This window comes from Primulina eburnea, chromosome 12 (genome assembly GCF_022965805.1).
Source record: "Primulina eburnea isolate SZY01 chromosome 12, ASM2296580v1, whole genome shotgun sequence".
Lineage (NCBI taxonomy): Eukaryota > Viridiplantae > Streptophyta > Magnoliopsida > Lamiales > Gesneriaceae > Primulina > Primulina eburnea.
The window spans coordinates 29,754,761-29,780,746 of NC_133112.1; the positions used below are offsets into that span (position 1 = coordinate 29,754,761).

The window sequence follows — 25,986 nt, forward strand, 5'->3', positions numbered from 1 at the left end:
TTTTGAATGCATACAACCGGTCAGAGAATGTCGTTTAGCAATAAGGAAGTCTCTTAAATGAATCGGCTGAAATCTAAAGAATAAGCGGTTGAAAATCAGCGGTTGAGAATTTCCAACCGCGGTTGATTTCTAATTTTTCATACACCAAAATTCCTGAAATTTCATTTCTTAACAATTTCCCCCTCTTTGGTGATGATAAAACTGAGCCGAAATTCTGTTAGCCAAATCAGAGACAATATTGCTATTTCTTAGGTTCTGATCCTTTGGCTTCCTTTTTCTTTAGAGCGGCCAGTTCCTTTTGAATAAGCTTTTCTTGCTCTCTTTCCCCCTTTTTGACATCACCATTTACCAGAAAGTCCATAATTTCTGTAAGTTGAGCTCCTTGGGCATCCATTCTTTGTTCAATACGAGTGATTTGAGATGAAAGACCAAGGCACATATTGACATTAGTCGACTGAATGTTGGAAACCTTTGAAGTGATGGCAGCAAAATCCTTAGATATACTGCTCTTGATAGTCTGTAGATCCTTTTTTAGATCAAAATGTTTGCGGTTTAGAGCGAGGATAGACTGATCCATATTGACAAGTCGGCTTAGCAGATCCTGATGGAAGTTTGCTTCGACAACTTCTTCTTCTTCAGTTGCGAAAATTTCTTCGTCTTCAGGTGCTTTGGGATCAGCAAGAAGTTTGCCCTTGAAAGCAATTAATTTAGATGAGGTTGCTTTGGCAGATGAAGGCGAGGGGTCAATGTCAAGGGGGTCATCCGCGATACTCTCAATAAATTTATCAATGTCTTCAGTTGGTACAAAAGATGCTGACCCAATGAGCTTGGATTCCTCTGGTTTGTCAATTTGATCATTGGCAGAGGAAGGTTTTGAGGAGATGTTTATCTCTGCTTTCTGAATGTCTGTCGAAGAAGCTGAGGGCTGCTTTTGAGGTTCCATTGGAGCAACAACCTGAAGAGGATCTGGTGAAGATACAATAGAGTCCTGATATGGCTGAGCAGCATCAAAGTCAGATAGAAATTGTTCTGCTTCATCGACTGAAAGAGTTGAAGCTTTGATTGACTCAACAGAGGACTGAGAGGCAATGATGCCAGTATCAGAATGTGGTGACGAAACAACTGGGACAATTGAAATATTTAGACCGCATTTTTGTTCGGGAAAGGAAGAGTCTTCTTTCAGAACTGTTTCAAATGGTGTAGGAACCTGTAACGAACCGTATTCTTTACTACTTAGAGTTTGCGGAAAAATTAAAATTTTTTTCTTTTAAACTAAATGAAATGCGGAAATGGAATCAAATACGGTCGTCACTACATCCTTCATCAATAAAAATATTTGAAATCGACAAAACCAATAAAATTTGCTGAAAAGAAACACTGTTCCAAAAGTCTTGAAACGAAACATAACATCAGAGTATTTTAAACTTGCATAAAAAGAATCGTAAAATAACGTGGGCGGTCCTCGGGTTTAGCCTGCCGCTCAGTCCAAGCCTGCCCTTTGGTCACCACCTCCTGCCTCCTCGTCAACATACTCACCTGCATCGATCAAGTCTAGTGAGTCTAAAGACTCAACACGTATAAACTGGGATAACTAGTACTACGTAATAAAATCACATGCAACTTTAAAATAGGACATACATAACTTGAAACTTGAACATACGTACATGCATAACTAGACGTGCCATCAACATAAACTTTCATAAACATACTGCATACGTAAACATACATAACTTGATCATTTTGCGTAGCGGCATGTTTCAAAGCAAGTGACCCATAACTTAAAAGAGCCTGATCAGACTATACCACAGTACTGGGCTGACAGGGACGTATCCACTGCCGCATACATAAGATCTCCGTTCATAATTTAACGGGCTGGTTGGTCGCCGTTCATAATTTAACGCTTTCCAACCACGATCTAACCCGTTCATAATTTAACGGGCGGATTGGTCCCCGTTCATAATTTAACGCTTTCCAATCCTAAACATACTTTGGTCACAAGACATTTAGCATACCTCAAAAACTTAAAATATTTTCCTGTTGCACGTCGACATACTTACTTGGCATTGAGGGATTCGTTGGACTTCGACTGGGGCCGTTGCTGCACATACTAACATGAATTTTCATACTTAACTTGCATAACTTAACGTAGAAATCGCATTTACTCTCAAGCTCAATCATTACTTAGGACATTCTAAAATTCCCATGACTCGACATTGTTAAACATTGCACTAAATCAAGACATCAAACCTCAAAGTATAGCATAATAATTCTTAAAACTCAAGTACACGGACCCCGTACCCAGGTCCGGCTCCGGGTCCGTGTAGGTGCGGTGAATTGCCTCATGAAGAAAAGGGAAGGCACGGACCCCGTACTGAGGTCCGGGTGGGGGTCCGTGTAGGTGCGCAAAAGTGAAACTCGAGAAGAAATGAGGACACGGACCCCGTGCTAGGGTCCGTGTAAGGGTCCGGGTGTCTACGCAAAAATGGCTGTTCGAAGGAAACAAAGGCACGGACCCCGTGTCAAGGTCCGTGTATGGGTCCGTGTGGCCTCGAATTTTCTGAACCTGCGAGGAAAACTTACACAATGTCTATTCTCCCAATCAAACAGCAAATGGAACAAAATTAGACAACTTGAGACCATCCTGAGACACCATAGCATTTAACTAAACTCGTACGAACACCCAAAACAACGACGTTCCCCCTACTATACATACAATTCAAGAAACGTGGCAATTGACCCCGAACGCTTCCTACGACTTCTAATGTACTCGAGTGCCTATCGACACTAAAGGACATACCCAACACCAACCCAAGCATCATACTAATCATACCTAGACGCAGCGCCGATCACCCGTCGGTCCCCAACGAAGCCTGCAACAATAAACTTCAAGAACACAATTTTTCGTAAAAGTCGCAGTTTGAGAAGTCCCACGAAAAACGTCATAACTCACTCAATTTTCATCCAAAAATCTGGAATTTTATATCAAATCGAAGGCATCGAAAAGTTATACGATTTTATAGTTGAAAGTTTTCTCAAAATCTCGATTGAAAATTCGCAGTTTTGACCAGAACAGTAAAAACGGGATTTTTAGATCTAAAAAGGACTCCGAAAGCGATTTAAACGTGATTGCTCAAACTTCTACACAACATACACATGGTTTTACGCATAAATAACAACGCACGCATAATATGACATGATCGATGCATCAAGAACAGAATATACGTGCCTTTTGAATCTTAAACGTTACCGAGCGACGTTACCGAAGCGGAGATAGAAGCGAGGTTGATCCGGGACGAATGTGGCACCGTTTTCTTGCAATAAAATTCATGAAAACCTTGCTGGAATTTGAAGAGGGGGCGGGCGGCTGCTAAGCTAATGAAGAACCCTAGTTTCTTTCTCTCAAAAATAATAAAACTAGAATGAAACTTGTGTGTGTGTTTAGGCGTGTATTACTGTGTGTAAAAGTGTGTTTGTGTGTGTGTAGCGTGTGTTTTAACTAAATTAAAAGACTAACTTTTGCTTAATTAAAATAAATAACATGCTAATCAAATACTAATTAAAATGGTTGACACAACTAATAAATTAGTTAAAATATTAACTATACTCATCTTTAAATAAAATCCCCCTAATAAAATAAAGTGCACACTTGTTAAACTTTTAAAAGTTTTAAAGTCTTAAAATTACTAAATAAATAAATTAGGCTTAAAATGCTAAAACTCAATAAATTATTTAAAATGCCCCCAAACTCAACTTAAAATAAAATACCATCTTTAAAATTGCCAAAATCGTCACCGGGTCTTTTCCTCAATTCCGCTTCGAATAAACGCCTGAAACATGAAACTCGAAAAGTATTTTAGCGTGCATCACATAAGTATGACTATATTTAAAATAATGCATTTAATTAAATTATGCATGGCTAAACTCATTTTAAATCAAAATAAATGATTTAATAATTAAATAAATGCATAGGTTATACGTGTACTGAATTTTGGGCACTACAGAACCGTGTCTTCATGAGTTGGTTGATTTGTTTCAACAATAGTCTTGGGTGATGCAGATTTATCATGTGTATCAGATAAAACATCTCGACAAGTGGGAGAGGCTAGCTGTTGTTCTGACCGTTGGGTGTCCTGAATAAGATTTAGCTCCAGCTGAGCTGTTGTCGAAATGCCTGGTGAAGTGAGTTTGGAACTAGTGCAAGGTTGTGACGAAGAAGCCTTCTGAGAGGCAATTGGTGGAACTGGTTCTGTGCTGAAGTCATCATGAATATCCATCAAAGAGTCAAACTTATTCTGATTTGCACTAGCTGGAAGATTGAGCGTATTTCGCATGAGAGCGACTGATGTAGCAAGAGACAGGGCATCCATTTCAAGTTGAGATATGACTGCAGAGTTATCTTGAGCTGTAGGACTAGATGGATCAAAATTTCTCCTTTTTAACTGTATGATGATTCGAAGAGTGCTTTCTTTCATTTGAATTTCTATGAAATCACGTCTTTGAAGAGCGGTTGGAATGTCTGTTGTTTCTGCCCATTCCAAAATGGACCGTTCAAGCTTTGCAGCAGTCTTTATTTTCCCCGTTTCGATGAGTGAATCAAAAGAGGCAGTAGTGCGATATTTTACCCATTTATCAAACTTCTTGATTTTGGACTCAACAGCTTCATAAACACGCTGACTTGTGAGAACGATTGCCGTATGAACTGCATGGTTTTGCGGAGGATTGGTACTCATAACCTGTTTGCCTTTGTCTGATGAAAGAATAATCGGAACTCCTGAATAAAATGATTGGATATCGTTTTCTGTAATCTGAATACCTTTTAACTTTGAAACCGAGACTGATGGGATAGGTGCAGGAATAAGTGGTGCAGAGATATGCTTGATCAGCCTAATCTTCGTTGCTTTGGCAGGAGCGGTTCGTTTCTTTTTGAACACTTGTGAAACCGGAATGTCATCCTTAGTTTCTTCATCAGAACTGGATTTCAGAACCAGCTTTCTTTTTGTTTCCTTGGGAGTGGAGGCAATCGCTTTCTTTTGTTTCACAAATTCAACCCCATTTTCTGTTTTGACTTGGACGAATTCTTCATCCGTCGGTTTTTTTTTCGAAATGAATTTGTCAACCGATACCCATGAGAACAGCTTGGTTTTACCAACTTCAATCATCTCAACTGGTTGAGCACCGGCAGAAATTAACATGTGGCAAATTGGAACTGCAAATCCTTGAGATTGGTTGTCTTTCTTTACCATGGCCACCAGAATGTTGAAGAGGATATCAGACCAGTTGATTCCTAGTTTAGAGGAGATGGTTGCCATATTAAGAAATTTTTCCAGAGTAATTTTATCATAAGCACCAGCTTTAGCAAGAATTCCTTTAGCCACAATATCAGCCAACAGTCGATATTCAATCTTTAGATCTCGCTTTTGGCAAGTTGGATGAGAGATAGGAGAGGCAGTGAGTGAGAAGGTTTGACGCCAGATATCAATATTACCATCTGGTAGTGTAGAAAAGTCAGTGACACCTGCCGTAGGTAACTTAAACAATTCAGCAAACACCTTCTGGGTGAAAGTAAAGTGTTGGTCCTGAACAGAACAGAGAATTTCTCCATTTTTCATGTGAACAGTTTCAAAGAACTCTTTCAGTAATATTTCAGAGTATGAGTACCGACAGCCCAGAAAAGTTCGAAGCCCAGATTCTTCAATTGTACGGAACATGGCCTTCATTGGTTTGTTGGGCATAGAGGAGACAGATGGAAAGTTGATAGCCACTGTATTCTGTGAAATGGAGGCAACCATTTGATGATTCTTGAAAGGATTCTGTAAACTGGTTCCTGTATAGTGAGCAAGAAGAACAATGAGGTGAGTAAGGGTATGTATGTCCGGTTCAAGGACGTACTAACAGGTCCACGTGGAGGACTGTTGGTGGAGAATTTTAAAAGAATATTTGAAATTTTTGGACGGCGGCAAAATGAGTGTTTTTCAAATTTCAAGGAGATAACCGTCATTTCATATAGGGACAGTCGAAAAAGTCTTGGGTGTGGTTTACGAAAATGACGTGGATTAATTATGTCCACATAATATGAACCGGATCATTGATATTATTAGGTGGAACCAGTTACAGAAAATGATAATCATTCTTAACCATGTTCCCCCTAAACACGTGCATGAATGAGAGTGAACCGTCGGTTGCGTATGATAAAACTCTTCACATTTTCCACCAGAGTCATGATGACATAAGCCCTTGACGCTTGATTTTCATCTATAAGTATCAGCCAAGATGTTGACACTATACTACAAGTTAAAAATATGGATAGAGATAGCAGTCCAGACTTGGCTGAGGAGTTCATGAAGGATGCCGTGGCTTCAAGGAAGAAGACTATCATGGATAGAGTGCATGAGAAGCCGCTGGCCATTTGGGCAAAAGTTCAAAGATTACAGTCCGTCCTTGAGAGCGGAGAGGCTCCTTCTTCCAGAAATAAGGCGGCATTAAAAAGATATAGGCAACGGCTTCGCGTCGCTGATAACGCTGGAGTCTTTTCTGATGACGGTGTTTATCTTCTTATGCTGCTTAAGGAGAGGAGAGCTCTGAGAAAAGTAGCCATCTCAGAGGAGTTCTCACGTATTGCCGTAGGAGGGATGACTGGATGGTTAGCCCTTTGGAGGTTGTACGTAGATAAGGAGATTAGGAGTGTTCGCCTCCGCCTTTGTTGATGTACTAATCTCTCCTTGCTAATGATATACTATTTTATTTTACTTACAGATGCTTGTCTTGTTCTTTTGTTTTCTGCAAACTTAAACTGAACATTCACAATAAATAAACACAACATGATAAGTCAATCAAACCAAGAATATTGCGAAAATGGGAGAACTTAGCCTCAGGTAATGGTTTTGTAAAAATATCAGCTGTTTGTTGATCAGTATGAACATATTCAAGCCGTATTTCTTTCTTCATCACATGCTCTCAAATGAAGTGGTGTCGGATATCGATATGTTTTGTCCGAGAGTGCATGACAGGGTTGTATGTTATAGCTATTGCACTTGTGTTGTCGCAAAATATAGGAGATTCAGCCGCTTGGATTCCATAGTCTTTTAACTGTTGCTGAATCCATAACATTTGAGCACAACAGCTTCCAGCTGCTAAATATTCTGCTTCAGTGGTTGATATAGCGATAGACGTTTGCTTCTTGCTGGCCCATAAAATAAGTCTTTCCCCTAAAAATTGGCATGAACCGCTTGTGCTTTTTCGATCAATTTTGCATCCTGCATAATCTGCATCTGAGTAACCTACAAAGTTAAAACTTGAATCTTTGGGATACCAAAGACCCACATTTGCGGTTCCTTTCAAATATTTGAGTATGCGTTTAGAGGCAATAAAATGAGATTGCATGGGATTAGCTTGAAACCGTGCACATAGGCATACAACAAACATAATGTCCGGTCGACTTGCGGTTAGATATAGTAGAGACCCAATTAGTCATCTGTACATTTTTGTATCCACCGAAATTCCCCCTTCGTCTTTATCCAATTTGATTGATGAACTCATTGGAGTGCTGGCCGGAGAGCAATTTTCCATGTCGAATTTCTTCAACATATCTCGAGTATATTTGGCTTGATTAATGAAGATACCATTTTCAGACTGCTTGACTTGCAGTCCTAAAAAATAGTTTAATTCGCCCATCATACTCATTTCAAATTGTTCCTGCATCATCTTTGAAAATCTTTCACACAGCTTAGTATTAGTTGATCCAAAAATAATATCATCTACATATATCTGAACAAAAAGTAAATGATCATTCTTGGAGAATGTAAATAAGGTTTTATCGATTGTACCAATAGAAAATCCATGATCGAGCAGAAATTTGGTTAGTGTATCATACCATGCTCTTGGGGCTTGTTTTAGTCCGTATAAAGCTTTATCCAATTTGTAAACATAATCAGGAAAGATGTGGTTAACAAAACCGGGTGGTTGTTCTACATAAACTTCCTCATTTAACATACCATTCAGAAAGGAAGATTTAACATCCATTTGATATACTTTGAATTTTTTAAATGCTGCAAATGCTAGAAATATTCTAATAGCTTCTAATCTAGCAACCAGGGCAAAAGATTCATCAAAGTCTATTCCTTCCTCCTGTCTATATCCTTGAGCCACTAGACGAGCCTTATTTCTTATGATTAAACCACTTTCATTCATTTTGTTTCTATAAACCCATCTAGTTCCAATTATATTAGCTTCATTAGGTCGAGATACTAAGTGCCATACTCTGTTTCTTTCAAACTGATTAAGTTCTTCTTGCATGGCCTCTATCCAGTTTGTATCTAGAAGAGCATCATCAATTTTCTTGGGTTCAATTTTAGAAACGAAAGCAGCCTGCAAAAATTCACTTATCATTTGATTTCTAGTTCTAAGAGGAGCAGTAGGGTTACCAATGACCAGCTCGAGTGGGTGATCCTTTTTCCACCGGAGACATGGTCCATATTGATCTTCCTCGGTTGGTTGAATGATGTCATTTTCTTGTTCTGTTGCCTCTTCTGCCAGTGGTGTGTTCTGCGGTTGATAGTTGTTCTCTGGATCATTCGTTTGTTGACAGTTTTCTTGACCGGTTGGATTTTCTTTAGAAATTGTTTCACCTGTTCTTCGTATGTCTATTTCATCATCATCATTGCTAGCTTCAAGGTTAGCAGCTTCAAAATTATTTATCAGATCATGCATGTTGCTATTGCTATTGTCATGACATATAGATGATTCATCAAATACAACATGTATGGATTCTTCGACAGTGAGATATTTTTGATTATATACTCTATATGCTTTACTTACTGCTGAGTATCCCAGAAAGATGCCGTTTTCAGCCTTTACATCAAATGCAGTGAGATGTATTTTGCCATTTATGTGAATAAAACACTTACAGCCAAAGATGCGAAAATATCCCCACTTCTGGCACTTTGCCGGTCCATATTTCATATGGAGTCTTTTCATGATTTTTATTAATCATAGATCGATTTTGAGTAAAACAAGCTGTGTTAATGGCTTCAGCCCAAAATCTTTGCGAGATACCGAATTCAGCCAGCATGGTTCTAGTTGCTTCTTTCAGTGTGCGGTTTCTTCTTTTTGCTACTCCATTTTGTTGAGGCGATCTTGCAGCTGATAGCTCGTGTTTAATCCCATGATCTTCAAGGTAGGATGCTAGATATTTGTTCAGAAATTCAGTTCCTCTATCACTTCTGACTCTGTTGATGTTTCCCTTTTCTCATTGTGAAGTCTCTTGAGCAGCTTGATTAGATGATCGGCAGTTTGATCTTTGGAGCCAAGGAATAGTACCCATGTAAATCTAGAATAGTCATCAATAACGACCAGAGTGTATTTCTTTCCCCCTAAGCTCATCACCGGGATTGGTCCAAATAGATCCATGTGAAGAAGGTCTAGACATCTAGTTGAAGAGTTTTTTCCTTTGCTTTTGAAAGTTGATCGAACCTGTTTTCCAAGCTGACAAGCATTCCATACTTTATCTTTGGCAAAATCAACGTTAGGCAGTCCAGATACTAGCTTAAGCTTACTAATGGTAGCAATTGATTTGAAATTTAGATGATTTAGCCTTTTATGCCATAGCCAATTTTTATTTCCATTTAAAGCAACGAAACAGGTAGATGCATTTAAATTTTGATCATTCCATTCTACTCTATAGGTATTTTGACTTCGATAACCAGTCAACACAGTAGAACCTGCATTAGTTTTAACCATGCATTTTTCTTTATGAAATACAACCGTGTACCCATTGTCACAAAGTTGACTTATACTGATCAGATTGTAACATAAGTTTTCTACTAGAAGAACATCTTTGATGATGATTTTGCCATGAATAATCTTACCCTTACCCATAGCTTTACCTTTAGAGTTGTCACCGAAGGTGATTGTTGGTCCTTTGAGGTCTACAACTTCTGACAAGAGATCTTTATTTCCTGTCATATGTCTTGAGCATCCACTGTCTAAGAACCATGATGACTTTTCTATGTTTTTATTCTTTAGTTCCTGAAAATGAAAGATTGGTACCCCTTTTTATTTGGGTCCAGGGTTAATTAGACCCTTAGGAATCCACACTTGAATTATCCTTGCGGATTTTTTGTGATGTGTTCCAGGGTAATCATGATCGAAAGCATACTCTGGTGATGAATGCAGTATATGTTGTTTGGGCCTTTGATTATCATCATTCAATCTATACCTCTTTTGAACTGGTCGGCAATTGTAGTAATTGTTAGGTCTGATTCTTGAGTGATATCTGGTTGACCCTTCGTATCCGGTTGGATTTGGCCTGGGTTTGCGCCAATATTGTTTGGATTTATCACTCTGAACATAACCCAAACCACATCGCCTCCCATTATTCTCAAGATTTATATTTTGAATGCCTTGAACTTTAGGCTCATCATGTTCATATACCGAGCTAGATCTGACAAATTTAATTGATCTTAAACTGTCTTTTTCTAGCAACGGTTGAGTTGAAGCTTCTGAGGTATTGCAATCATTTATGTCGTAACCTAGCCCAGTTCTATCTCCGGCTGGTTTCTGCATTTCATGTATCTTGTCAAGAGAAGCAGAGGACTTGTTCCACATGTTGATGGTACTTAAGAACAGTTTGTTTTCTTTTAATGTAGCATGGAACACTCTTCGTAAATCATCATTCTCAGCTGCTATCAGACTTAGCTTGACTTTCAAACTTTCAACCTCTTTGTGCTGCGAACAGCTGGAGAGAGTTAATTTGTTTTTCAAGTCTTTCTTTTCTGCATCAGCTTCATTGAATTTCATATATAGTCCTTTGAACTCATTTACCATGTCGTGAAGTGCTGTAACAAGATCTTCTCGTGTAAATTCTTCAGAATTAAAATCAAATACCATTTCATCAGTGGCTTCTTGATCTTCCTTGGCCAAAAGACATTCGACTCTTTCGTCTTCACTTTCACTCGAAGATTCTTCAGAAGAAGACTTTTCTGACTCTGTTTCAGCCCATTTGCCTTTGTCTTCTTCTGCAACTAAAACTTTCTGATTCTTTTTCTTGATGAATTTCTTGTCGTTTTTGAATCGTCTTCTATTCTCCTGTTTCTTTTCATCCTTCTTTGGCTTATTGCATTGTGCAATAAAATGTCCCTTCTTTCCACAGTTAAAACAACCTTGACCATCCTCAGTATGGTCCTTTTTAAAATAAGGTTTATTCATTTGAGATTGATTTTTGCGCATAAATTTACCAAATTTTTTAACAAACAGAGACATGGCTTCATTGCTTAGTTGCTCAGCCGATTTCTTACTTGTGGACTCTTCGACCGGAAGAGTCACTGTAGCCGCTGCCAAGGCCTTTGTTTGTTGGGTTGTGGACGGCTCTTCTTCGGTTCGTATCCCGAGCTCAAATTCATATGCTTTAAGATCAGCAAATAGATCATGGAGTTCCAGTTTGTTTAGATCTTTGGATTCTCGCATGGCTATAGTTTTCACATCACATTCTCTGGGAAGAGCTCTCATGACCTTTAAAGAAATTTCTCTGTCGGAGTACTCTTTTCCAAGTGAGGTGAGTTCGATGATAATGCTGCTGAATCGCTCATCAAATTCTGCAAGAGTTTCTCCTGGCTTCATCTTTGCATTGTCAAATTTTTGAATAGCCACTGTCAGTTTGTTTTCTTTGGTCTGATCATTTCCTTCGCACAATTGAGTGAGTTTTTCCCATATTTCTTTTGCAGTGGTGCAGGTCTTGATTTTGGCGAACATGTTCTTATCCAGAGTCTTATAAAGAATATCTTTTGCAACGTTGTCTAAGTTTGCTTTCTTTTTATCTTCAGCGGTCCATTCAGATCTGTGCTTCTCTATCATTTGAGGAGCACCTTCAGTTACACCAACAGCTGTGTTTGCTTTCATTATCTTCATTGGTCCATCAGTAATTACAAACCACATATCGTCATCCTGTGCTGCTAGATGTGCCTGCATGCGAATTTTCCAATCATCATAGTCTTCTTTGGAGAACATAGGGATTTTATTGAAAGATGCCATATGATTCAAGAGATATCAATGTTTGAGAAGATCCTGCTCTGATACCAATTGTTAGGATCGAGAAAGAGTTAAGAGGGGGGGTGAATGAACTCTTTCACATTTTCTTATTTAAAATGTATTTCAACCGTTTTTAGGCGGTTCGAAAAACTCCTTTCTCAAACGGTCGAAAGAGGTGAACCACTAAAGTGTGCGGAATACGGTTCACTTCCTTTTGACAGATATTTCTTAAAGATTTGACAATCTAAACAACAAGGATATGAATAACAGATAACAGTTTGCACAAGATAAGAGACACAGTATTTTTATGGATGTTCGGAGATTGAATACTCCTACGTCACCCCTTCTTCCTTTGGTAGGAAGGATTCCACTAAAAGACTTTGACTTTACAAATCGTTTGTAACAGCCCAATCCAATCAGGACTTATTCCATTGCCTGTTTTGGAACTCCTAGTGATCACTTTACACTTCTGGATTTTTAAGAACCCTTAGTTCACCAGACTTCCAAACTTTAATCAAATAACCACAGGTTATTGATAGAACAGTAGATTGTTTTGGTAGCACGAAAAGATCCTTAAATGATCAAATATGTGTCTGTGGAGCTGCGTGCAAAAGAGCGATAATGGAAAATGTAGACTGTGAAAGCGCTCTAAGATCTCTATGAAGGCAAGCTGAGAAACTTTTTCAATCGATGTTAGAGTTGTGTAGCTTGCTTGTGAATATCTTGCATTCCTCCCAGATGATATAGCTAAAAGATCTAACGGTCAGAAAGTACTGTTAACGTAAACCTGAGCTCCTGAAACAGATAAGTCGCTTTCATATTTATGAGCAATAAATGTCCGCATTTAATCTTTCTTTTGCTTATCATAAATTTGAGGCTCTTTACTTAGGTTTTCTTCTTTAGGCGACTGTGCATATATCATCAGATCATGAAAACTGTCTCTGAACTTCCTTTCTGGGAAGGAGAGATAAATGCACATCTTCCTTGGAATCGATGTGAGATTGTTGGCTTCAAGGTTTTGAATGCATACAACCGGTCAGAGAATGTCGTTTAGCAATAAGGAAGTCTCTTAAATGAATCGGCTGAAATCTAAAGAATAAGCGGTTGAAAATCAGCGGTTGAGAATTTCCAACCGCGGTTGATTTCTAATTTTTCATACACCAAAATTCCTGAAATTTCATTTCTTAACAATAAATTTTTACTATTTTTACAGGTTCGATAAAACAAGAATAACCTTGTCGTTGCAAATGAGATTAAGATGATTCTTGGACCTGTAGAAAGTTGATGTTAATATCTACAATATTGGTGGCAAGCATGAGATAAAAATACTCTCACAATTGGGATCAAATTAAGCAAAAACTACCGTTAACAAAAAAGTGGCAATTTTACCATGCTCTAGCATTTTGACCATATCTTTCAAATTACTTGGTCAAATATTAAGAAAAATACCACAATGGTCAAATATTAAGAAAAATACCACAATTAAATAAACTCAATTATCTACATGTTTGTTTTATGTGGAAAAGAAAATTCCGATAAAAAGATTTTCAAAAGTGATGTGTATAATGACATAATTTCTTAGAAAACTAATGAAGACTTATGTGTAAAAAAAATAACATTTTTTTTGTGGTTGTCTCCCCAAATTTGGCTATAAATAGGGATGCATTGTAATGTATTGAGATATCTCTCATTCTATGAACAAACATTTGAGTTCATAATATTTCTCTCTTTGTATTTCCTTTATTTCTTCATTTAAATATAATTAGCATGTTAATTTCATATTCAAAGTTTTATACTTTGAATAATGAGTAGCTAACTTCCCAAATTTGAGATGAAAATATGAAGCTCTTGGTATAATAATAAGGTCATTAAAAGATAATAATCTATATTTTATATTATTTAATCATTATTTATTGCTTATGTTATATTTATTTCTTTAAGCATTATTATACTCTACTTATAAGTGAGAGTTTGATTTATTATATTATTGCTATATGTTACACTAAATTCTGGAACTATTTAAATGTTAGTTTGGTATTACCAACCATTTAAAGTGGATGCCTTGATTTATTATATATAAATATATCATAATATTAATTTCTTGGTACCATTTAAATGTTAGTTTGATATTACCAATCATTTAAAGTGGGAACCTTGATTAAGTGTAATTGCAATTAACTTAGCTTCCCTGTGAATACGATACTCGGATTCACCGAATTATAATACTTGTGGACAACCTGTTCTTGGGAGTGCAACAATCAAAGTCGCATCAAGTTTTTGGCGCCGTTGCCGGGGAAGTATAATTTAATTTTAAGTCGATTTAATTTTGTTTATTTTTCTTTCTTTGAATTTTTATTGCTTTTGTGTGTTTTTCTTCTTTTTTATTTGCATGAGCATTTGGTCACGTACACTTAGTGGTCGACTCATTCGAAATAACCCTTTATTTTCACAAAACATGGCAGAAGACCCCATCCAAGAAAATGAAGATGGAATTCAATCTCAACATGATCATGATAGACGAAGAACACTTAGAGATCACATGAATCCTACACACACTAGTGTTCCTTCATGTCTAGCTTTTCTCCTTCATGTCTAGCTTTTCCCCCTGATGCTTCTCATTTCAATTTTAAGACTGGTATTATTCAAATTTTACCCAATTTTCATGGCTTAAATTCTGAAAATCCATATATGCATTTACAAGAATTTGAAGAAGTTTGCAACACATATAATGATCTAAATTGTAGCATGAACACCATTCGACTTAAGATTTTTCCTTTTTCTTTAAAAGATAAAGTTAAAACTTGGCTACAAAATCTTAGATCGTAATCCATTCGAACTTGGGATAAATTGCAACAACAATTTTGAAAAAGTTTTTTCCATCTCACACAACAAAATCTTTCAAAAGGCAAATCATCACTTTCACTCAAAAACAAAGAGAAACTTTTTATCGGTGTTGGGATAGATATAAAGATTTGCTTAATATTTGTCCACATCATGGTTTTGAAATTTGGAGAGTTCTTTCTCAATTTTATGAAGACTTAACACATAAAGATAGGCAAATGGTTGAATTTTGTATAATGGGACATTTTAAGATAAAGATCAAAACAAGGCAATTGAGTATCTCGATTCATTAGCAAAAAATGCTCAAAATTAGGACACTATAGGTACAATCGAACCATCAAACAAGATTCAATCTCCCACATCTGGTGGAGGTATGTACACCCTCAAGGATGAATATGATCTCCAAGACAGATTTACCTCTTTTGCAAGAAAAGTTGAGGCACTTGAATTGAAAAAGCACATTCAATTAAAATTTGTTCAAGAAATTGCATGTCACATCTGTGATACAAGTGATCATTCTACAAAAGATTGTTCCACTTGGCCCTCTTTTAAAGAATGTCTCCATGAACAAGCCAATGTTTTGAACAATTTCAAAAGACCAAATTTTGAACCATTTTTTCAAAGTTACAATCCAGATTGGATAAATCATCCAAAATTTAGTTGGAGGAATGATAGTGTTGCACAATTTTCACAACCACATTTCCAAAATCAACAAAATTTTCAAAATTATGCACCTTATGTACCTCCACCTAAAAGGAATTTGGAAGATACATTGAACTCTTTCATTGCAAAACAAGAGTCTATCAATACTCAAACTGCTCAAACCATGACAGATTTGAAAGATACTCTTACTAAATTTTCATCTGCACTTAATGTTCATGAAAAATGTAAATTTCCTTCACAACCACAGCCTAATCCCAATGATCATCATTCACAAACTAGAACTTCTGAAACTCAACCGATGGATAAGGTAAAATATGTTATTACCCTTCGCACTGGTAAGGTTTTGGAAAAATCCATTCTTGAACCTTGTGGAGATGATGATAAATCAACTCCAAAGGGTAAGGAGGTGGAACCCATAACTTGCGAACAGAAGGATCAACAGATAGTGTCACCATCATTCCATCATGCATTGAAAAATAAAAAATAAAATCAAATTTGAATTCTGATATATATTATATTTTTAAACAAGTAAAAGTTAATATTACTTTATTAGATACAATAAAGCAGGTACCATCATATGCCAAATTTTGAAAGACTTGTGCACTGTGAAAAGAAAATTGAATGCGAAAAAAAGCATTTTTAGCTTGACAAGTAAGTGCAATCATTCAAAATAATAATACTTTGAAATAAAAAGACCCTGGTTATCTTACTATTTCATATATTATTGAAGAACGAAAGATTAAAAAAGTCTTGCTTGATCTTGGAGCTAGTGTGAATTTACTTCCTTATTCAGTTTATCAAAAACTCAATCTAGGCTAGTTAAGACCTACTTCGGTAACATTTTTACTTGCCGATATATCTCTTAAAGTGCCAAGAGGTTTGGTAGAATACGTGTTGGTTCAAGTTGATAACTTTGTATATCCTGTAGATTTCATAGTTTTAGATACACAATTTATTGAAGCTTTTAATTCATTTCCTGTAATTTTGGGTCGTCCATTTTCAGCAACTTCTAATGCTCTAATAAATTACAGGAATGGAATAATGAAGTTGTCATTTGGTAACATGACCTTGGAACTTAATATTTTAAATCTTTGTAAGCAACCACATGACAAAGGAGATGAAAATCTTATTGAAACTCTTGTGAAAGAAAACATTCAAGAAGAGAGTATTCGTGACCAATTAGATATTTGTTCAATTGATACAGCTAAAGAAAATATTGAAATTGACGACCTTGATGATTTTATCAGGTATCACTCGTTACTAGGATCGGAGAAAGAATTTGAGGCAAAATATGAGAACAAAGATGAACCACCCATATTGGACTTAAAACCCTTCCCAAAAGAATTGAAGTTTGCATTCCTGGGAGAATATGAAACATATCCGGTGGTAATTTCTTCCAAACTAGCAAGTGATCAAGAAGTAAATTAGTTACTATGCTTAAAAGACATAAAAATGCAATTTGTTGGACAATAAAAGATCTCAAGGACATTAATCCACTAATTTGCACACACAAAATTCATTTAGAAGAAAATGCTAAAACATCTCAACAACCACAAAGAAGATTAAATCCACACATGAAAGATGTTGTGAAAACTGAAGTTCTCAAATTATTCGATGTTGGAATTATCTATCATATCTCCGATAGTAAGTGGCTAAGCCCAATACAAATAGTTCCAAAAATATCTAGCATCACAGTAATAAAAAATGAAAAAGGTGAATTGTTAACAAGTCGAGTCTCATCTAGTTGACGGATGTGTATTGATTATAGAAATTAAATGACGCCACTAGAAAAAATCATTTTCTATTACCATTTTTAGATCAAATTTTACAAATAGTAGCAGGTCATCCCAACTACTATTTTCTTGATGGATATTCAAGCTATTATAAAATTCTCATTGCACTCGAAGATCAAGATAAAACTACATTCATATGTCTTTTTGGAACATTTGCATTCAGAAGGATGTCATTTGGTTTATGCAATGCCCTAGCAAAATTTCAAATATGTATGCTAAGAATTTTTAGCGATGGTTGAAATTCTTTTGGAGATTTTCATGGATGATTTAACTGTTTTTGGGAATACACTTGATAATTGTCTTGAAATTTTGGAAAAAATTTTAAAAAGATGTGAGGAAAAAATGTGTTATTTTAAATTGGGAAAAATATCATTACGTGATTACTTTTGGAATTGTTTTGGGACATGTTGTGTCATCTCATGGAATTGAAGTTGATAAAGAAAAAGTTGATGTCATTGCCAATTTACCCCCTCCAAAAATCATTAAAGAAATTCGCTCATTTTTGGAACATACTGGATTTTATAGGAGGTTTATAAAAGACTTTAGTTTAATCACTAAACTCATTTGTAACCTCTTAACAAAAGACATTGCATTTGAGTGGACTCAAGAATGTCAAAATGCTTTTGATAAAATCATTCGACATTTAATATCAGCTCCTATCATCCAACCTTCTGATTGGTCTTTACCATTTGAAATCATGTGCGACGCAAGTGATTATGCAGTCAGTGAGGTACTGAGTGAAAGAAGATAAGGTAAGCCTTATGTGATATATTATGCAAGTAGAGCTTTAAACAATGCACAAATGAATTATTCCACAACTGAAAAAGAAATACTTGTTGTAATAATTACATTAGATAAATTTAGTTCTTATTTGATTGGATCAACTACTATTGTATTTACTGATCATTCTGCCATTAGATATTATTGACCAAACATGATGCAAAGCCACGACTGATATGATGGATTTGGTTGCTCCAAGAATTTGACATTGTAATCAAAGATAAAAAAGGGACTGAGAATGTCGTAGCTGATCGTTTATCGAGAATAGTAACAGGATCATCATGTGAAATAACATCAATTAACGACAATCTTCCTGATGAACATCTATTTTCAGTCACTACTACACCTTGGTTTGCTAACATAGTAATTTTCTTGTGACAGAAAAAATGTCACCGCAATGGAGTTCCCAAGATAAAATAAATTTTTTGAATGAGGTAAAAACTTTTATTGGGATGATCTGTATCTGTTCAAGTATTTTTCCAGATAAAATTTTTCGACGTTGTATACCCGACAATGAGGTAAATAGTGTCATTCAGAAGCATGCAGAGGACATTTTTATTCAAAAAAAATAGTTGAAAAAATCTTGCAGTGTGGATTTTATTGGCCCACTTTATTTAAAGACACCCAAGAAATCTGCAAGATCTGTAAAAATTGTCAAAAAATTGGTGCGATTTCAAAAAGAAGCATGATGCCTTTGAATCCTATCATTGAAATCGAAATCTTTGACTGTTGGGGAATTGATTTTATGAGATCTTTTCCACCGTTGTTTGGATACTTGTATATTTTAGTTGCAGTTGATTATGTTTCCAAATGGATAGAGGCAATTTCATGTCGTACAAATGATCATAAAATTTTCATCAAATTTTTAAAAGAAAATATTTTTAGTAGATTTAGAATTCCTCGAGTCATGATAAGTGATTGGGGAACCCGCTTTGTTAATAATTCATTTGCATCATTAATGAAAAATATGGTTGACAGTTTGTTAACATTTCTTGATAAAGCTGTGGAACAGAATCTCATTTCAGAAAATTCACGACGAATGCTCATCTATGCTTTGACTGCTAACTAATTAATTGATGATTTGGAAGCTTTTGTTCATAAGCATTATCCGATGATAACAAAGATCAATTGGTCGCAATCAAGCAGTATGAAAAAAAAAGTTGGATCATTGATTCAAAAGTCGTGGATTGGTTTATGTTTGTTTTTAGTTTGTTATCTTCAATAAAATTCCAGGTGATATCTCTTTAATTATGAACTCTTTATTAATAGTTATTTTGCCATTAAGGACAATGTCATATTTCGTTTGGAGGGAGAACAAACTATATATATATATATATAAACTTTTATATTTAAAAATTATTTCAAAATAAAATCATTTGTATTGTTTGTATTTTAGTAATTTATGCAAAAATAGCGCACATTACATGTTTGAAATGTTTAAGTTAGAAAATGTATTAATCTATCTAAGGATGTTAAATTTTTTATTTGAAAAAAAAGTCGATTTTAAAATTCTGATCACTATAAAAATATTATTTTTGAAATCTTTTTTAGTGATTAACATTGTGATAAGATCAGATATTAAAGTATGTAGTCCAAGATATACCTGATAAGAGTTTCTAAAATTTTAAACTCACACATACTTTGTGAGTGAGTGAAGAGGATTGAGAAAACATCTTTCGAGCCTTTATTGATCATAAGAGATGCTAGCTATCTATTGTTTAAATTTTGAGTTCTTATTTTAAAGAGAAAAAAAATAGATATTTTCTTGAAAATAACGTTGAAAATCTATATAATTTAAAGTTATATGCTACGACCCAATTATCTCTCATAAAAAAATAGAAAGAGAGAAATATATTGTACAAATTAAATAAATATGTGATCATGGAACATATACTTAGTCTGATTTTATGTTGTTGTAAAAAAAAGAAAAAAAAGAAGAAGATCAGGAAATATATATATATATTAATTATATATAATAAAAATAACTAGATTTTGAATCAATTGATTTCCTATCTTTTGATTAATCTGGCTCGTTTGTCTGTCTGCATTCTGTAAACCGTTTTCCTGAGCATTTATCGGTATTCCAACTCCAGGAGATAAATCATTCTCATTAATTGAAAAATTTATTAACATGTGAGGATGTGGAGTTGAGACTCTTATTAGCTAGGAATTTCTGAAGGTCATGTACATTTAATTAACTGAAAATAAGCTTTGAATTTATCAGCTCAAATTATTTCATAAATTATAATTATGATGATCTTGATATAACTTTGACAGTTTTCAACTTTAGTTTAAACACTTGGATAGTTCCGATTACATTTCTATTTAAATTAATTAATATGTTTTGTGTTGCTATTAATGCTACTAGGGACTAGCAATAAGCTGGTTGGGGTGTGATAAACATAAAAAAATTGTACATTAATTAAATATTTTATAATATAAATTTATATTTTTTGTTTTATTAAATGTTTAATTATTATATGTTTTATAATAAATTGTATAAAACATAAGTTGTTGTGTAATTATAAATTTTTACTATTTTTACAAATTCGATAAAACAACAATAACATTGCCATTGCAAATGAGATTGAGATTATTCTTGGACCTGTAGAAAGTTGATGTTAATATCTGCAATATTGATGACAAACATGAGATAAAAATCTTCTCACAATTGGGATCAAATTAAGCAACAAATAAATTACCAAAAGTGTGGCAGTTTTATCATGCTCTAGTATTTTGACCATATCTCTCAAATTACTTGGTCAAATAATAAAAAATACCACAATTCAAAAAACTCAATATCTACATGTTTTGTTTTATGTAGAAAAGAAAATTCCGATGAAAAAATTTTCAAAAGTGATATGTATGATGACATAATTTCTTGGAACACCAATGAAGGCTTATGTGTAAAAAAATAATATTTTATTTGTGGTTGTCTCCCCAAATGTGGCTATAAATAGGGGTATATTGTAATGTATTGAGATATCCCTCATTCTATGAACAAACCTTTAAGTTCATAATATTTCTCTCTTTGTTTTTCATTTATTTCTTCATTTAAATATAATTAGCATGTTAATTTCATATTCAAAATTTTATATTTTGAATAATGAGTAGCTAACTTGCCAAAGTTGAGATGAAAATGTGAAGCTCTTAGTCTGATAATAATGTCATTAAAAGGTAATAATCTATGTTTTATATTATTTAATCATTATTTATTGTTTATGTTATATTTATTTCTTTAAGCATTATTATACCCTACTTATAAGTGAGAGTTTTGATTTATTGTTGCTATATGTTACACTAAACTAGTATAAAACTTTAAATGTTAGTTTGGTATAACCAACAATTTAAAGTAGAAACCTTGATTTAGTATATATATATATATATATATATATATATATATATATATATATATATATATATATATATATATATATATATATATATATATATATATATATATAGCACAATAAATACTTAACAACATTTATAATTTTTGGTATATAATATATACTTATAAGATAATATAATATAAATATGATTATTTAATATATTGGAACCATTTTATTAAGTGGATTTCAATGATATTCATTAATGTTAATTTTATTAAAATATCAAGAGTGGATCCTCTAATATCAACTGCTTAAATTAAAATTTGAACAATTAAAAATTACCAATTAAAGACTCAAACAATTAAAAGAAAAAAAAACAAAAGGATTTTGTAGTGGACTTGTACTTACCTTAGCTTCCCTGTAGATACGATACTCGGAGTCACCGAATTATAATACTTGTGGACAACCTGCTCTTGGGAGTGCAACAATCAAAGTTGCATCACACATCATGCAAATAAATTGTCATCTCACAATGTCGTGATGTTAACACCGACATCCATGAGATTAGCCTAGGCGCTGCGATGCTAACATGACATACATGACTCTGTCTCCGAACAACTAATAACGATTGTAACGCCCCCGACGTCTCCATGCTTAATCATACATTAAGTTTTGAGATTGCCGAATATTTTTTTAAAAAAATAAACATGTGTCGTGCTCACAATATAAAATATCATCCATTCAAAACTAAATCTCAAAATTTCATATGCAATCCTTCTTAACCAAAATATCTATAAACTCCAAAAAATTTCCTTACATGCATACTAGAAACCAATTAAATGTTTAATACCAACTATTTTACCAATCATTGAAAAGATGCATAATTTCATGAACATATTGTAAGAGAGTCTTGGATAGCGTGTCATGCAACCCTACCACTTCCTCGGCTACTCCATCCTTTGTCCACCTTCAAATTCGTTAATAGTACCCTCCTCACATGCACCATTCAAGTAAAGTGAGTCTAAAGACTCAACAAGCATATTCATTTACTAAAGAGTACATAATAAAATAATAATACATGCGTAGGACATTATAATAACATAAAAATAAAAACATTATTTGCTTTGGGTAATGAATTATAATGAAAATATAGTAATCACCATTAGAGCACATTCGTTTAGTTCCATGATCATGTAAATAGTTACGCAACCTAGGTATATCATTTGATATGGCATATACTAGCCGAAGACAATATGCGTACCATCCATTTTATTTGAAAAGGCCTCCCTGAAGTTCATCCCAGAGCACCAATCTCGTACTGTCAACACAAGTACACATAAACATCAAAATAACGTACTGCTAGGCTATCACGCCCTAAGACTAGAGTTAGTCGACAGCGACGTTGTTCAACAATCACATAATCTCAAAACAACAAGTCTTGTAGTACAATATAAATCAAAACCAATTTATACACAACTTTCCTAGAAATAGCATTGTCTTTACAACGGAATTACTTAAAACTATAGAAATAATATGGAAGTATTTGACCACCTAGTTAAACATAAAATTAAATTAAATGTCTTTGTGCGTCCATCACAGTCCCAAAATTGGTCTGACTTTTCTTCCTCGATCTGTTCTTCGGACTTATATGAGAAGTGTAGAGTAAAGAAAGAGTTATATGGTCGTCACTCTATATATTTTCTGAGCATAAAAATTTGAAACACATTGTGAACTTCAAATATATTTGGAGGTAAAAACAACTCGGTACGCTCGAGCCCCAAATCGATCTAGGATATCAAAAGGTCTAATATACCTTGGGCTAAACTTTCCCTTCCTTCAAAACCACATCACTACTTTCATAGGTGATAATTTAATAAGAACATGCTCTCCCACTTCAAACTCCAATTCTCTTTGCCGTCGACAAGCATAACTCTTTTGACGACTTTGGGCCATTTGTATTCCCTTTCGAATCTTAGCCACTAGACCAACCATTTGGGTCACAGTGTCTGACCACAAAACAAACCTCTCACCTACTTCATTTCAATCCAGTGGAGTTCTGCAATTTTTCTCATGCAACACCTCATATGCATCCATGTTGATTGTAGCTTGGTAGCTATTATTATAAGTAAACTCAAACATCGGTAGTTTCGACTCCCAATTGCTTCGAAATCGATCACACAAGCTCGAAGCATATCGTAGAGAATTTAAATGAATTTTTCAGAATGATCTTCTGTCTGTGGGTGAAAAGAGGTACTAAAAGCAAGTTTTGTACCTAACCCGCGATGAATTTCCCAAAACCTAGAACTAACTTTAGGGTCCATGTTAAACTAGATTCGGGCTGGAATTCCGTGTAGTCAGACAATTACACGGATATAAATTTCAGCATATTGAGCCATATTAAATGTTATTTTCACTGGTAAGATATGCGTTGATTTTACCAATCTATCGACAATCACTCAAATAGAGTTCGATCCCCTTGACGTGTTAGGTAATCCTACCACAAAATCTATAGTAATGTATCACACTTCTACATGGGAACAGAAAGTGGCTTTAACAGTACGGGTGGCCTCTAATGCTCAGCTTTCACTTGTTGGCAAGTAAGACACTCGTTCACGACTTGACTTTATCTTTCTTCATTCCCAGCCACCAATATGTCTTCACTTAGTGAGTCGAACAATGGCACCTATGCATGTCCCTTGTTTCGCACAACCCCATCAATGGTCATGTGCAAAGCACGACCCTTGGCCTCATCTTTATGCTTCCATTCGACCAACTGTTAATCAAACGCTTGGCCTATTCTAATTCAATCAAGTAGATTTGGCGTAACTGTCAGAGTCGACAAACGAGGCTCCTCATTCGGTCGTAACACCTCCAAACTCAACTGGAACTCAGAAATCAACTGATGCTGGGTAGTCAAATATGATAACATCGCACACTTACAACTCAAGGCATCTATCACTACATGAGCCTTACCCGTATGATAGCTGATGTCACAATCGTAATCTTTCACCAATTCCAACCACCGTCTCTTCATCATATTTAATTCATTCTTATTGAATAAATATCTCCAACTCTTATGGTCGGTGAAAATCTCGTAGTGTTCAACATTAAGATAACGTCTATGTAGCTTTAAGACGAAAACAACCGCTACTATCTTGAGATAATGGGTCGGATAATTTCGCTCGTGCACCTTTAATTGGCAAGAAGCATAGGTAATGGACTTATCATTCTGCATCAAAACTACTTCTAAACCATTATTCGGCGCATTTTTATACACCACAAATCGTCTAGTATCCTCTAGAAGTGCTAGAAAAATCACATTCATCGGTCTCTACTTAAGTTCGTCAAAGCTCTTCTCACATTTTTCAGACCAATAAAATTTCATGCCTTTCTTGGTTGGTTCTGTCAATTGCAGGGAAATCCGGAAAAACGTTATGTATAAGCCTCCGGTAATATTCTGCCAACCCCAAAAAACTCTGAATTTTGGGCATTCTTCGGAGTATCCCAATTCCAAATCGCTTCCACCTTTGTCGGATCAACTTCAATTCCTCTCTTCGACATATGTGACCAAAGAACGCAATCTGCTCCATCCAGAAGTCATATTTACTAATTTCTCAAAAAAATTCCTATTCTTCAAAATCTGTAAACCGTAGTCAAGTGTCGGTGGTTTTCTCACATACTACAAGAGCACCAATCTATCATCAATGAAGACAATGAAAAATTGGTCAAAAAACAACTGAAATACACAATTCATCAAATCGGCTGATGGATCAATCTTTGAAATCATCGCTGCTCCTTGTAACTTGTCGAAAATAATCATCAATCCTAAAAGTGGTTAATTGTTCTTTACTGTAACATTATTCAAATCTCGGTGATCGATGCATAAATGCATCGACCCGTCCTTCTTGCAAACAAATGACACTGAGTTCTAATCTATATGGAGCTTTAGAAATTGTTGTGGCTCTTGATATGATCTCAATTCCAAACTCCACTTTTCTATCTGGAGGTAATACAAGAACTCTCTAGCCAACTTATTCTTGTTGTCGGCGGTGAAGTACTTTCCATGGGATACCTCCTTAAAGCCATCCCAAGTCAACGTCACAAGTTTCACCATCGAACGTCCCCCTTCCCACTAGATACGAGCATCGTCCCGGAACAGAAAATTGCACACCTCACTCTATTTGCATCTGCCAGCTGCATAAAATCAAAGATCATCTCCAATTGGATCCACCCTTCAGCAATCATGGGGTTTGTAATGCCCTTGAACTCACTAGGTCCCAATTCTTTGAATTGCTTGAAAATTGGGTTTTCACCTCCAACAGGGCGGCTAGGTATACTTTTATTCTCTCGAGCCCTCAGAAGTTGTTTAACATGTTCCCCATACTATTATACCAATCATGAATCAAATAAAGTACTTATGACATGAAAAGATGCATAATTTCATGAACATGTTGTTAGAGGTGTCTCGGACAGTGCGCCATGGAACCCTCTCGTTTCCTCGGCTACTTCGCACTAGTCCATATTCAAATTTGTTAATAATGACCTCCTCACCTGCA

At 35.1% G+C, this 25,986-nt stretch overlaps 1 protein-coding gene across 1 annotated transcript; it reads right to left on the reverse strand.

The window, feature by feature from the left end:
• Nucleotides 1-9,192: 9,192 nt before the first annotated feature.
• On the reverse strand, nt 9,193-12,024 carry LOC140806766 (uncharacterized). The gene is made up of 4 exons (XM_073163302.1): nt 11,232-12,024; nt 10,481-11,156; nt 10,214-10,338; nt 9,193-9,716 (listed from the first exon to the last, which is right to left on the reverse strand). The coding sequence occupies exons 1-4, from the start codon at nt 12,022-12,024 to the stop codon at nt 9,193-9,195; spliced, it is 2,118 nt and encodes a 705-aa protein (XP_073019403.1).
• Nucleotides 12,025-25,986: the final 13,962 nt, after the last annotated feature.